Below are 14,903 nucleotides of genomic sequence, written 5' to 3'. Positions count from 1 at the left end.
CTCTGCAATCACCAGGGAGAGGCCCTCTGTCATGTACGAAACCTGAGGTACAACACATGCAGGAGGCTAGGAAGTCTAAAAAAGGTTGGGCTAGACACTATCAGGATTTTCAGATTCAACCCTGTAACTCAGTAACATGCAGATTTTTTCCCTTCACTTTCATTACCTATGTCTTTTATTAGGCTTGTAACATTTTTGTTCATTTCAGAAATATTTTAATTTTAAATTTAATTAAAACTTGGAGTGATATTCCAATAACTGGATAGTACTAAAGCGTTTCTTACACAAGGCTCTGAGCCAATTCTATAATCCAGAATATTTGGTCAACTTAAGCAGTTGTTTACTCCCCAGCACATTCTCCAGCGCATCTCAAACATAATCTTAGACTGCCCCAGATGGAATGAGAACTGATATCCCATAACTAACTAACTGTCTTGCAGTGAGAGACAATAGTCTTTACAGCATGAAACAGGAGCCCCATGAACTCTGCAAATCTTCAGAGGCTTCATCACTCTCAGTGTTCACTATTTACTCCTAACATAGATCTATTAGTCTACTTGTTCTGTTAAGCGGACAGATGAAAGAAGATTTTACATACCTAATATTGTCTCCCCTGAGAAGATATTTATTCACTGAAACAAGTCCCATTTGAATATTCTCTTTTGCTAAGCTCAGCATTCCTTCAAACCTGAAATTATTTTCAAAGAAGTTTCAATAACTCATACCAATTTTTCAACACATTTTTTTAGGTATGGCTGTCAAATTTATTTAATAAGAAATATTTACATAAGAAGTGCTGACTGTTATCCATAGGAATTTGTGCTGAGACTCATGCTGTTCAGCATATTCGTAAGTGACCTGAAAAAGGGAGTAAACAATGGAAAAATATCTGCTGATGATATTAACTAATTGAGGGGAGAAAAGAGAAGGGCTGTCTGAGAAGAACTGGAGAAGGATTTATGAGACGGACTGCTAGGACAGTAAGACAGAAGATGAAAAATCTAGAGACAGCGATACATACAGGGAAAAAAGAAGTCCTGATTTTCCATATAAAACAAAAAGAGCAAATAATTGCCAATAACAGCAAGATCTTGGGATTACAATAAACAGTTCCTGAAAACAACTTGCTTTTTTGATTGCTACTAAACTTTGAGCTAACAGAATGTTAGGAATTCAGCAGAACTCAAAAAACTTTCTGAAGTCACCGTCTAAATCTAACATGCACTTTTATCTTGAATTTTGTATGCAGTCCATGTGCACACTCTTCCCCTAAAAAAAGAGACACAGAACTGAAATGCCGACACAGAAGGTTCTCAAGGATGCCAAGTGGCATCTGTACAAGGCATGATCAAGTAGAATCATAGAATCATTAAGGTTGGAAAAGACCTTTAAGATCATCAAGTCTAACCTGCAACCCAACACCACCATGCCCACTAAACCATGTCCCGAAGTGCCACATCCACATGTTTTTTGAACACCTCCAGTGATGGTGACTCCACCACTTCCCCGGGCAGCCTGTTCCAATGCTTGACAACTCAGTAAAGAAATTTTTCCTAATACCCAGTCTAATCCTCTCATGATGCAACTTGAGGCCATTTTCTCTTGTCCTATTGCTAGTTACATGGGAAAAGAGACCAACACCCACCTCACTACAACCCCCTTTCAGGTAGTTGTAGAGAGCGATAAGGTCTCCCCTCAGCCTCCTCCACACTAAACAATCCCAGTTCCCTCAGCCGCTCCTCCTAAGACTTGTTCTCCAGACCCCTCATCATGTTCATTGCCCTTCTCTGGACACACTCCAGCAACTCAATGTCCTTCTTGTAGCGAGGGACCAAAAACTGAACACACTATTCAAGGTGTGGCCTCACCAGTGCCGAGTACGGGGGCACAATCACTGCCCTACTGCTGCTGGCCACACTATTTCTGATACAGGCCAGGATGCTGTTGCTCATCTTGGCCACCTGGCCATAATGCTGGCTCATGTTCAGTTGGCTGTCAACCAGCACCCCCCCCAGGACCTTTTCCGCTGGGCAGCTCTCCAGCCACTCTTCCCCAGGCACAGGGAAACAGCATTGCATGGGGTTGTTGATACTGAAGTGCAAGGACCCGGCATGTGGCCTTGTTAATACCTCATACAATTGACCTTGGCCCATCGATCCAGCCTGTCCAGATCCTTCTGCAGAGCCTTCCTATCCTTGAGCAGATCAACACTCCCACGCAATTTGGTGTCATCTGCAAACTTACTGAGAGAGCACTCAATTCCCTCATCCACATCATTGATAAAGACATTAAAGACGACTGGCCCCAAAACTGAGCCCTGGGGAACACCCTTTGTGACCAGCTGCCAAGTGGACTTAACTCTGTTCACAAAAACTCTCTGGGCTCGGCCATCCAGCTAGTTTTTTACCCAGTGAAGAGTACACCTATCTAAGCCATGAGCCAAGCAATCCAAGAACTCTTCCTTTTGGAAGAGAGGTAACTGAAGATTTAGTATTAGGACAACAGAGATAATGACTGAAGTCTGCAATGTCAGATGTAGCCTCAAGAAACTGCACAAAGAACAAGGTAGGGTTTATCTAGTGAAGGCAGAAAATGCCATGTTCAAATCAAGCAATGGCATGTGATACTGGACACGAGCTGAGGAAATCCTTCCCAGTTGGGTGCTGAGGATGCAAGCAGTTTACATGTGTTTAAAGAGAGAGTGCATGACTCCATTGAAGAGAAGTCCATTGAGGCACTGAGGATCAACAATATAAAGACAGAAATTCTGGCCAAGGAAGCCTATGCAGAATTCTTGAGCTCTAGTTACCCAGGTTCAGTGATTTAAAAACATTTACCCTTTTTAGCTCCAGCTTAGCATCATCATAAGTTACTAATAAAGCCAGAAAATATTTCATTGTATGAATACATAATGTAGTTTCGTCACAAAATAAACCAAAAACTTGAGGCCATCTGCTTTTTTTAATCTTTTCTGAATTCTGATTTTTACCCCGATTTTTTTTCTGAATTCAAATTGAATCTGAATCAGACCTTCTGTGATAAAAGAAAAACTTTGAAAAGATTTTTCTACTTTTAGAGTACTTTGTTTACCATCTTAGTAGCGAAGTGAAGGATTTAACAGAAACAAAACCTCAGTTTTCCCACTGATAAACCTTAGTCACAAATGGCTCACTCTGACAGGAGAGAAGGTCTGGTGCTGCCTGTGGAGACTAAGCAAGCCAGATAATGCAGAAAGTCTCAAAACCACTTGGACCACACTCACCAACGACAACCTACATGCAAGAATATTCCCAGGTGAAATACAGACAAAAAATCAGTTTGTCAAATATGTCACAAAAGAAAAGGAGACTATGGACAGTGTTTTAACTGTAGGTCTCTCTTAATACATCTTCAAGTTAAGCTACACATGTATTTATTTAGCACCTGAGAGAAATACCCGTTTCCATCAGAGAAGAAAAGATGTGTACAAAAACAGTGTTCATGGAAACCCTTTCCTGTTTTTTATTTTTCTAAAAGTTCTGTTTGGTAATGCAAATTGGACAGATTTTTCAAAATCTGCACATTATTACCAGACAGAACATCATTTTTTGTCTTTGCTGGAAGTCTTACTTTTAAATGATTTGCACATCTTCTTAATGTAGTAGATAATCTAACGCTTTAGGACAGTAGAGAAGAAAAAGTATGAGTAAAAGCAACATTCAGGCAGGTCCTCAGAAATACATCATGTGTCTTACTCTCTGATACTTTCTGAAGGCTGTTAAATACCTATATGCCTATGAAGATATGGTCTCCTGTTCAGACTTCTGGTTTCGTTGTGGCCATACACCAAAGTTTTCAAAAACTTTTTCTCTAGAATCCAGCATATAGTCTTCACACATATTACACTTGCTACTATCACCAAAAACTGTTTCTGAGATTAAAAGAAAGCAACTAAATAGACCCTATTATTTTTACTTTATAAAACAAATACTTTTTTTTTTTAATTCTTATATACTTCTTGTAAACTAAGTACAAATTTTAAGCAATTATTCCAACTGTCTGCATGAAAATTGTTTAAAGTTCTCCTACTGCACGTTCATGTTGTGTAATAAACTCTGGGGCTCAAGACCTAGCTCAGCTACCATTAAAGTTTTACAAAAATCTTCCCTCTAGGCCACAGCAGCACCTAATCTGGGTCCAGGAATCCTCAGGGATCCAAAAGTTAGAACCTTACAGGGCTTGCCAATGTACCTCAATTGCACAACATAAACAGAAAATGAGTTACATTAAGAGACTATTATAATGCTCATAGCAGCACTACAGTTGATGCTGGAGTACAAGAATACAGGGAGGTACCTGGGACAATTCTTACCAGGCATGTATCTCATCCATGCAGAACATACGGTCCCTATCCTTACAACAATTCATTAAGGATCATCAGAAAAAACAGGACCTTGTTTCCCCTTAAACTTCCATCTAGAAATGCTCTCCAGACCTATGCATTACAGATAATTACAGTTCACTACAGATGCAGATAAAGAATAAGGTATATTTCATGCACATCTAACAAGAAAGTCCCACAAGGAAGAAACAAAATTCTACTTTCAGTGATCATTAAGGCTACCAAGACTTCTATTCTTCAGCCAAAACAGACAAAAAGCAGCATAAACACAAAACCAATACAAAAGCAACCATCTTAGTAGTAAGCACTAACAAAACAGCTGTCACGCAGAAAAGCTTAATGCAAAGAGGTTGCATGATATGAGAAGTCCATCCAGATGACAATTTTGAATATGCTTGAAATGAATGGTGGTAAGCTCTGGTATATCATGTAGACATAGCCTTTTTGGACCTGTGCAAACCACCTTTAAGAGAAGATTAGGAGAAAAGATATAGCATTTTATGATTTTAATCTTGACCAGGATCAAACCATTCCTTCAAAGAAGGATGAAAACAGCTTAATAGACTAACTGGCAGGACAGTTGTATACAAATAGTACAAAAATGCATGAAAATTTTAGAGTCTTCCACTTCATAAATACACACACAGTAAGTAAAATAGTCCCAGCAACTGTTCATATCCTTTCCATCCTAAACTAATTAACTGCCTTTTCAGCTTCTAAATTAGGTTTTCCATGACAATATATTTGACAACAAGGCTTGGTGCATCTGTTTTCTTCTCTAACAGTCTCTTGGTGAAGAATGAAAGCAGGTCTGCAAATGACAATTTGGAAAGGGTCTTTCCTTTATGGATCTTTACCCCTTGCTTGGGGAGTGGGGACAGTAGGTGAACAAAAGAACACCCAAAAAAACCCTATCTCCAAACCATTTAAAATAAACACAGTATGAGGTATCATGGATTTCTTCTGAAGTATATGCACTAAATCAACAGAATAAGCAGCAAAAAAAGCCAAAGGGATGAAGATTCTAAAAAACCTATTGCATTAAGCTACTGATTATTTTGAGTGCTTACACATCCACATAAAGGGTTTTTTTTTGTAGTCCCTGAATACTTCAAGACTACAAAGAAGCTCATGGTGCTAAAAAGCCTATGCAAAAAGTCAAGAGTTTTACTCATATATATTTTTGAAATTCTATGAATACGTCTGGTTTGCTCATGCTAAGTGAGAATTATCACAACGATGAGAAGCTTTCTGGAATACAACATGGTTCTCTAAGAACTGTTATGTATCACTCCTAGAATACTTACAATTTTCTTCTTATATGTGTGGCTGTAATTGTAGATCATTAACTGGAATTCCTATGTCAGGAATAACAGCCATTCCTAGTATCTTAGGTAAAGGTGTGTTTCACATTTGATTTTGTGGAGTTCATGTGGCTGAAGCACAAGGCAGAACGATGTTAGATGAGGAAAAAAGTTGCATTAGAAGTGGAGTTTGTGGTTATACCAATACTTTAAAATGTTTAAGACATCTCTTTATGGTGTATTCTGTTGCTTATAACTTTGTCAAACACTAGTGACTTGTGCTGAATATCCGTGATGGAAATTCCAAACTTAGTTTGATTTTTTTTTTTTTAAATATATTTTTTCTGGAAGCCATATTTACAGAATGTTCAAAACGATTACTTTACCAGGACCATGCTTTGCCTACGTGGACCGCTACAGAAAAAGCACTGTACTTGTCTTTTCTTGGGCACTAGAAATAATTACAATAAATTATCTTACTGTTTCTATTATACCACTTACAGAAGACATGGTTAAATACTTCTTAGATTAACTCTTTTCTTTTAAAAACCCATCACTAGAAAGACATTCCAGTATCTGAATGGCCTTGTTTAACAGGAACCTGGTTTGTGCAGTGTTCCTCAGGAATGCTAGCACAGTTCAGTAATGAGCAGGAATTGTGAGTTAAAGAGCTGTTGGGGAAATAATGACATAGTGTGTCTACATCAGTAATACAAGGGAATACTGAAAAGACAAGTTAATCAACTCAATTGACTATTCAGTTTGTACCTCTTTTCAGAGTATTTACAAGAAACTGACATAAACTAATACCTACAGTTTAGAGACTGAAAACACAGTCCAGCAAAAATGTAAGCTACAGGAACAAGGTCTTAAATCATGCTGTACCTGGAGGCACTTCTGAAACCCCATGCTCTTGTAAATTCTGAAGACGTCAAAAGAACAGTGAATAAAGAAATACTTGTAATTTCAGATGTCAGTAATGCACAAAACTTCTACAAGTTTGAGATCCTAGACAGTGTATAGCTTAAAAATCTCCACCAGACCTAATTTTTCTAAATATGAAGTGAACCATACCTTCTATATGTAGTGTTCTTCAGGTGCACAACATGCTACATTAGTGCTTGTCAGTCAAAATGAGCTACAGATAAATAAGGTAATTGGTCACACTCACCTAAATATGGAATAGTAGGAACCATTTTTAAGCTTCTGATGTACTCTCGTGTCCTTTTATAATTATCTTCCTTAGACAGCAAATAGTCTAACTTCTCAAAGGTGGTCTTGTCTTTGCGATTCAAAAGCTATACAGGGAAAAAAAAAAAAGAGAACATAAAATTTTAAAAGGCTAATCCGCACAAAGACGACAACAAATAATAATTTGTTGAATCAGCCACAGTAAAGGCAAGCATAGTCAAGTTAAGATTAAATTCATCATCATCACCCAAACCAGCACAGTGTTAGAAAACATGCTGCCTGTAAAGAAAAAAAAAAGCAATTCACTATAAGTCTTAAGCTATGAACAAATACAATTATTATTTCTGAATAGTTTATCAAGGATCCACATACCACTACCTCAGAATTTTGAATAACCTCAGCAATATTAAAGTTTTACAGGAAAAGTATACATTACTATACAGTCACCAACATTCACATCATTCAATCAGAATTGCCAAAAATCCTTTTGAATTTGAAAGTAGAAATATCAATGGAAAATGCTCTAAATAAATGCAAATTGTGCTATTTCAACAGTGTCTTATTAAAAGCGTGAAAAAACTTTTTGGAAAAAAGTATAAGGAAAGTAAATCATCATAATACTTAAATCTCTGTTTTCTATTACTGGACTTAATACAGAAAATCAGAAAAATATTTAGCAATGCAAAAGATCCTAAAGTGACAGAAGATTGGAAAGTAAATACAAAATATGCAACTGTAGCTATAAAAACACATTCCCCATTTCAGCTGTTTTTAGACACACCAGCAATATTTTAAAAATTATTTTGAAAGCCAACTAAGTCAGAATGAGTGGAGAATTATGCCACTGTACCCTGGCTTGTACTTTCTTGATTCTGACAATAGGCAACTATTCCATAGCGTATTTCTTAATACACCTCTTCCTCTGTAAAATTCCAGTTCTTGTACTACAGAGCTCATAAGCCTAGCTGTTCCGTTTTGAGAGAACTGTGAGTCTGCCCATTGTTATAAAAAATACTGCAATGGATATGCATAAGCTAACTGCTTCATTCAGTCTTGCTCAGAACAGGATGGACTTTACAGGAGTCATCATTAAAACACCATAGTAAATGAAAGCCCTGAGGCCCTTTGCAACTCTGGAACAGTGCTAACCACATCATAGTTAAATAACAGCTGTTAATAAAAAGTAACATAAAAGGTGCAAGAGTGAAAAGATTTCAGAATCATTTTGCTGTTTTCTTTCTAAACAGCACTGAGAATTCCTTGAGGCCCTAACTCTGCACTGCATTGTATTTTTGAACTACAGTGCCTACCAAGAGTCTTATACCTCTTTAGGTCCAAGTCCTGCAATGAACTATTCACACACTGTTTCACACATGAGCAACTTCCCTATTTAAGTTCGAACTTCATGAAGCTGCTCAAAACAGGAGCCACTTACATTTTTATTAGACTATAGCCTAAGTGTGAGCAGTCAAACCATAAAAAAGTTACAGGCATTTTAAAGAGATAATAAACTTAGGTAAAAGAGTTAATTATAGCCATCTTTATTTATCAGTTCTGAACACTGAAGTGATCCACATTGGGTGGAATACTAACTTAATGAGAATTACCTAAGTCTTTGTAGATTTAAAGATTACATACAGCAGGACTACATTATAATTGTGTATTCCACTTAAAGAAATAGTAAAACTTACAGTAAATTTAAATGAGAAATTCCGCTTTCAAGAGACTGAATTTCTGAAAATTGAATTATCAATGCTTTTAATTTCTAAAATAAATGAAAACTGAAATGCATTGTACAATAACCACTTAATGTTTCTATATTTGTAATAGGTCTTTTTTCTTCCTTTCCTTTTAGGCAATGTATTAATGACACAATGATTTGGATAATGGGATACTGATACGGACTCTATACAAGGGTCTTCTAAGATTACTTATCAACTAAAGTAGTCTTGAGCATATAATCAATGGCTTCTAGAACAGACAGGAAAACAGGAAACTCTCACAGGAAAAATGACTGTTTAAAAATACGCCATTTAATCTCTACTTTCACAAAACATGTAACAGATCACTACTTCTGCTATGATGGTATCACAAAAACAAGAATATGAAGAATCTTCTTATCAAGCATGCAATTTGACAGTTCAGAAGAGTTCAGAAAACCTCTGAATTCAAATGAGACAGAAAAGATAACGATCAAAGAATAACTTACAGCCCAGGTTTTGGTCAGTCTGAAGATAGGCGCACTTTGCAGTGCTGACACCACAGACATAAGAGAATGAAGGTTATTGAGTTCTAGAAGCTTCTGAAAAAAGGGAATAATAACTTTTAGCACATCAAAACGGGAAACAGAATTAATTAATCTCAAAATTGCATTAATGTGAATTTTTTCAATAATAAAATACAAAGTTTTCATCAATGACTGCAGACAACATTATCCAACACTGTCAATATGCAAAATTCTTAAGACCACTTTAAAAGTTGAAAATTTTCCAAATATACCCCTCAAAACAATAGGCATTTCAGTTATGAGAATACAAACTGTGTTTTGTTTGAATTTGTTATTTTCTAAGGCTGTTCCTTCAGGAACAGAAAAAAGGAAAAAAAATTATTTGATGCGTTGCTCTTGAAAATGACTGTATTTTGGAAATGAAACATTTAATCAAGCCAAAAACATCAACCAAAGATGCTGATGACTGTTTCAGAATTAATATGCCTTTTAATTTTGTAATCCATTTTACAGGACAAATTTTCCTCACTTCAACGTACTTTAAATTTATCCTGTATTGGCAATTACTCAGAACATATTGATCTCAAAAGACGTAATACTTCAGAATAAACCTGTCTTATAAAGTTTCCTACAAGACAGTTCCAGAAAGATAGAAAAGTGAGAACTGCTGTCATGTAGCTTCCTTGTAAATCTTAAAAAGAGGCTGGGTTCATCCTTGAATGATCAATTTACTCATTGCTCCAGAGCATTTAAGGAAGATCTGGATTTTATTGAAGGAAAAGAAGGAAAGGGAAAAAAAAAAAAAGAGAAGGCAGTGTTTTCCTTTTTGCAGGGGGAAAAGAAAACAAACTCATTTCTAAGAACAACCTAGCACCTCTAAGTTGACCATTCTCCTAGTACTTGGACTAATCATTTGTGGCAGGAACATATTCAGACACATTCTCTTCTGCATAAGCACAAAACTGCTAAGTAAACTGACTGGAAATATTCACAATACCAAAAAAATATAAAAGATAAGTTTGAATAGGGGAGGACAAAAAACAGAAGAGTCTACAACCATGTTCAGTGTTGACAACACATAGCTGGCCACCAACAGGACAAACTACATTTAAATTCGTTAGGCGAAGGTACAAGACACTGAACTGAGCAGTTTCATTTAACCAAGTAAAAACAATAGATGTCATACCTTATTCACGTGGTACAACATAGTGGATATGCTAAAAGTGAACATTACCCTCTGCAATCCAATAATGGTTCATAGAAGTAGTGCAGAAACAAACAAAAAGGAAGTAAGATTTTGAATGATAGTACAAGAAATTTGCACTTACTTTAGCTATTTTCACAAAATGGCTCAATATTTCTGCTCTTATTTTTAAGGTCTGTGCTGTTAGTATTTCTCGTACAACCCAAAAACTGACCTATAAAGTAAACACATACAAGTGAATTTATTTACAAAAAAGGACTTTCTTAGATGAAGTATTGGTAAACTTTTCATGATGCTCCAGGGAGAAAACAGGGTAAAGGAAGATAAGAGTTCTGATGCCATGAATTCTCATCTGTACAGCTGCAATTACCCAAAAGCATTACCACTGGATATACGAATTAGGTAGACAAGTGAGGCATCACTAAGATAACTGAATGAGCATGTGAAACACAGAAAAAGAAGGAAAGAGTTGCTAATGTTATACCATGACACATCAGCAAAAATTAATAGGAACTAATAATCAGGAACCAATGGTCTAGAGGAACAAACCAAAAATGTGGACAAAGCAATTGAAAACAGGAACTGCCATTTTAAAATCTTAATAATTTAGAAAAATGTGATTAAGTTTTAATTCATAGGAGTAGTTCTATTTAACTTTATACTCAAAGACAACTATCAAACAGTACTTGTTCATCCCAGTAATCAAATCATTTACCTGGTTAAACCTCCTAGTAAAGGCAACAATATTTGGAGCAAGGATATGTTTTTCTTTCTTATTCCATCCACAGCTGGCTAGTTCCTAGGAAACACAATTAAGAATTGCCTTAAAAATCAGTAATGTTTAAAAACATTTAAAAGTGTAAAAACTGATACATGACAGAAGCATCCATTGGATAACTACTAAAACCAATCCAAGAAACCGATTCGATGACAGCTAGACTAACCAAACACTTATGTGTTTTCCTGATGTACATGAATGACGTGACTCATATATTCTCCGGATACTAGGAAAAAACCAGACATCATTATTAATATTCAGGTACAGAGAGACCAAGCAATTAGCCACAATTGGTGTCTTGAAGTTGCATTCTGCATTGATTATTTCAGTCCAGGATTCCCTAGTATGACCAAGACAGGCTTATATAATCTCACCTGGTTCAGAACTGAAGCTAAACATATCAATAAGCAATATTAGAAGCACTTAAAGACCACAAAATTCAGTTGTGCAACTAGAGGTGGTAACCTAGCTCTTATTCCTGAATGTCATCCTCATTATTACAGTTAGTAAAACTTCCATGAATACACCACAGTTTGGCATATTCATTCTTTAATTATTTTTTATTAAAATGTGAGAGCTAAAGCATTTGAAGAACGCTATTTTGGAACTGTAATGTTATTGTTTACAGTAGTTACAAACTAACTTTAAAAAACCCTGAAATCTCCATACATGATACTCAGACTGAGAGAATCTATCATTTGAAAAGGCTGGACAGTAACAGTGTTAAATCTGAAGGTCTTCCGGTCAGAAGGTTGGGGTTGGAAGTCTTTGTTTTCTTTTGGGGTTTGATTTTTTCTTTTGGCTGTTCTTTAAGCCATAAGAGTTTAGCCAGACTTGGCTGAATGTAGCATGTACTTAAACACTGAGATTAGTATTTTGGTGCTAATAAAGCAAAAAGTTGCCAGTAGGCTGCATAGTTCAGTCATAGTAAATGAAAAGAATTTTTGAGTGTTCTTTCATTATGAGGATTACTTCAAAGTCAACCCAGTTCAAAATAATAAGAAAAAAATGACAAATTCTGTAGTATACCCGTAACCACAACTCATCAATTTCAATGCATAATAAAATACCAGTGTTCTATGGCAAAAAATAATCTTCCACCTAAGCTGCAAAATAAATAGTAGAAATTCCCATGTGGGAAGTATAAAGTAAAAAAGAGCTAAAAAGCAGATTAATTATTTTCTACATAAACTGTATTAAATTATGCATCAAAAGAAATTTGAAAGTACAATTACAAATTTGATTTAGCCAGAAAGTGTCCATTTTCCAATAGTTATTTCAAGTAGTTCCAAATATATTTAGACAGCCTGACTTTAATTACAGATTCAAAGTTATCACATATCTATACAGTCTATATTCAGATCTAACAAGTGGTAGATACATACATATTGGGAATGACTCCTCCGTAACACCAGTTCTAAATCACTCTTATGTTTTTAGAACCACAAATTTCAGTTTCAATCACAATGTTGTTCAACTTCCCAAATATATGCTATCAACTTTAGATGCCTTCACATGAAAAGGCAGAGTCAGCAAAAGAGAATTCTGCCTCTGAAAAGCATTTTGTACATTCTGATAAACTGAATGCTCTCGAGATGTGGAGGTCTGCATGTTCCTGTGTGAGCACCAGGAAAAGCATTTCCAGTTCCAAACACATTTTGTATCCCAATCTTCCAGCATTTAAGCCTTCTGCAAATAAAAATGCCAATTTGCATATGTCAAGACACAGATTCTCCACACGATTGGTGCACGTCTTGTCTTAAGAGACTGGAAATTATATGTTTATGTGGAAAAATCTCAGCCACTCTACTAGTGACAGCAAAATTTACATTAATCAGAACAGGAAGAGGTCAGTAACCTAAGGATATTAAGCAGTTGCCAGAGGCCTAGTGAGTAACGATGGAAAATCCTGTGCATGGTAAAATCATTTGCCTAGGTTTAAAATTTGGACTGAATAGGAAGGTTGATAAGAGTAAGTGGTCCCACGTGCCCCTGCTGAATTTTTTTTATACGGCTAAAAAGTGTACTGTGTTCTAGTATTACACTTCATCTTTTTGTATGGAAGGATGCAGGCAATTTCCTCAATGCACACAGTCACAAGAAACTTTCACGTGTGCAAGAAAACGCTGAAATTTTTCCAGGACTTTGATAAAAAGACTAAATGAAGTTACATAGAAATCTAGAATGTAAGCATAGTTACTCCTGCTGGAGAACAAAGAATTGTTAATCAGACATCTTCTTACTGAACTCTTGCAAAATAACATGCAGATGTGTTTTTCAGTAATAGATCAACTGAAAAGCAGAAAAAAGCCTCAGCAAATGCTAGGTTTAAAGGATGTTTGCGTGTTTAAGATAAGGCTTGGCAATCAGAACTCTAAAATCTTATGTCTTTCCATCCACGTATAAGCTCACGCTAAAGACTAAAACCCAAAGAAAATACAACGCTATTCCGCCAAATACAAAATTCAGCAATAGATAACTCACTAAGGCAGCTAGTCCAATGGTTGCTGACTAAGGAAACCTTCTCTGCGCACAGTTCTGCCCTGGAACTTAGCTATGAAACATCCAGCAAACCATTTCAACCTCTCCATGCTTCCTTCACGCCCCCTTTCCAGCACAAGAAACTGGAAGTATTCACTCTTATTCACGTACCAGTGTATTTACCACCACTTCCTGCGTACAAAAGCTGATTTTGCAGGTCAATCATGACCACATTGCACCAGCAAGAATGAAAGGAAAAGTAGGGACCATAGCTCTGCCTTCATCATACCCAGTGACGTAATAAAATGAGTACATGATGAAGTACAGGTTTCAATCAGAATATTGGTCCTTTCCTTCCTCCAAGGACACCAAAGCAAGACTCTACCTTGTCAGAGTTCTGGTGTAAAACGGCAGGCAGACAACCATTTGCCCATCAACAATGCAAGAGCCAGTCACCTAGGTGAAACCCTGCAGGTCTCAAAAGGAGTAGTTTATCAAAGCATATCCACGCTTATGGACACAGAAGAACGAATACACCAAGTTAATTTAAAAGGATACCAGGCCTCAAACAAATGCAGACAGTTACAGAGTATACATTGATATTTGATCCGACCAGATAATTTTAACCTTCTTGGTCTAATAACTTACCTAATAACAAGAGACAGGTAGATGACAAAGACACAGACTATATCTTGCTTTGAAACCTAGTCCTACAGATGGCAGAATTTCAGGACAGAAACAGTTGTTTATTTTTGGCAAACAAACAATTAAATTATGTATTGGTAATTCCAATAAGATGAAAGTCAGAAAATACAATTAAAAACTAATAGTTTATGGCAAGTGCTACTTATACACAGACCTGTATTCTAGCAGACGCTGAAAATACGGTTAGGGTTTTTTCTGATCATTTCTCACTAAGTTACATATATCTGCCAATCAGAGTAGCACTTCAGGAAATTTTATTTCCAAAAAGCGAAATGAAGTACGACAAAGGAGAAGAATGGCAAATCAGTATTTTGTTCTACTACAAAATTCTATGGCACAAATGTTTCATAGCAATTAAAGCAAATGAAATTCACTTTAAATATGAACATCTACTCTACTCTATTTTGTATTCATTCATCTCTTCAGAGTATCACATTACCTCTGCTTTTGGTTAAATCTCCATTTTGGTGAAACCACCATCTAACTGATGTTTTTTCTTAGCAAAATTTTCTCTTGAAAAAGTATCTATGTATCTATTTGTAAATACTGATACTTTTGGGTTAACGGATTTTTCTACAGGTATTGCTGGTTTCTTATTGCATTGTTCATTTGTCTTCCCCCCCCCCCCCCCC

At 36.2% G+C, this 14,903-nt stretch overlaps 1 protein-coding gene across 1 annotated transcript in view; it reads right to left on the bottom strand.

The window, feature by feature from the left end:
• Nucleotides 1-3,773: 3,773 nt before the first annotated feature.
• Nucleotides 3,774-14,903, bottom strand: part of LOC104627038 (ras-specific guanine nucleotide-releasing factor RalGPS1-like) — a 19,214-nt gene continuing 8,084 nt past the window's right edge. The window contains exons 4-8 of the mRNA XM_010295130.1: nucleotides 11,023-11,106; nucleotides 10,432-10,521; nucleotides 9,086-9,178; nucleotides 6,857-6,983; nucleotides 3,774-3,910 (exon numbers count right to left, since the gene is read on the bottom strand). Of these exons, the coding sequence (XP_010293432.1) occupies nucleotides 3,774-3,910; nucleotides 6,857-6,983; nucleotides 9,086-9,178; nucleotides 10,432-10,521; nucleotides 11,023-11,106 (531 nt within the window). The remainder of the gene's footprint in view (nucleotides 3,911-6,856; nucleotides 6,984-9,085; nucleotides 9,179-10,431; nucleotides 10,522-11,022; nucleotides 11,107-14,903) is intronic.

This window comes from Phaethon lepturus, unplaced genomic scaffold (genome assembly GCF_000687285.1).
Source record: "Phaethon lepturus isolate BGI_N335 unplaced genomic scaffold, ASM68728v1 scaffold3099, whole genome shotgun sequence".
NCBI lineage: Eukaryota > Metazoa > Chordata > Aves > Phaethontiformes > Phaethontidae > Phaethon > Phaethon lepturus.
The sequence above is the reverse complement of the archived record's forward strand: the minus strand, read 5'-3'. Positions and strand labels throughout refer to the sequence as shown.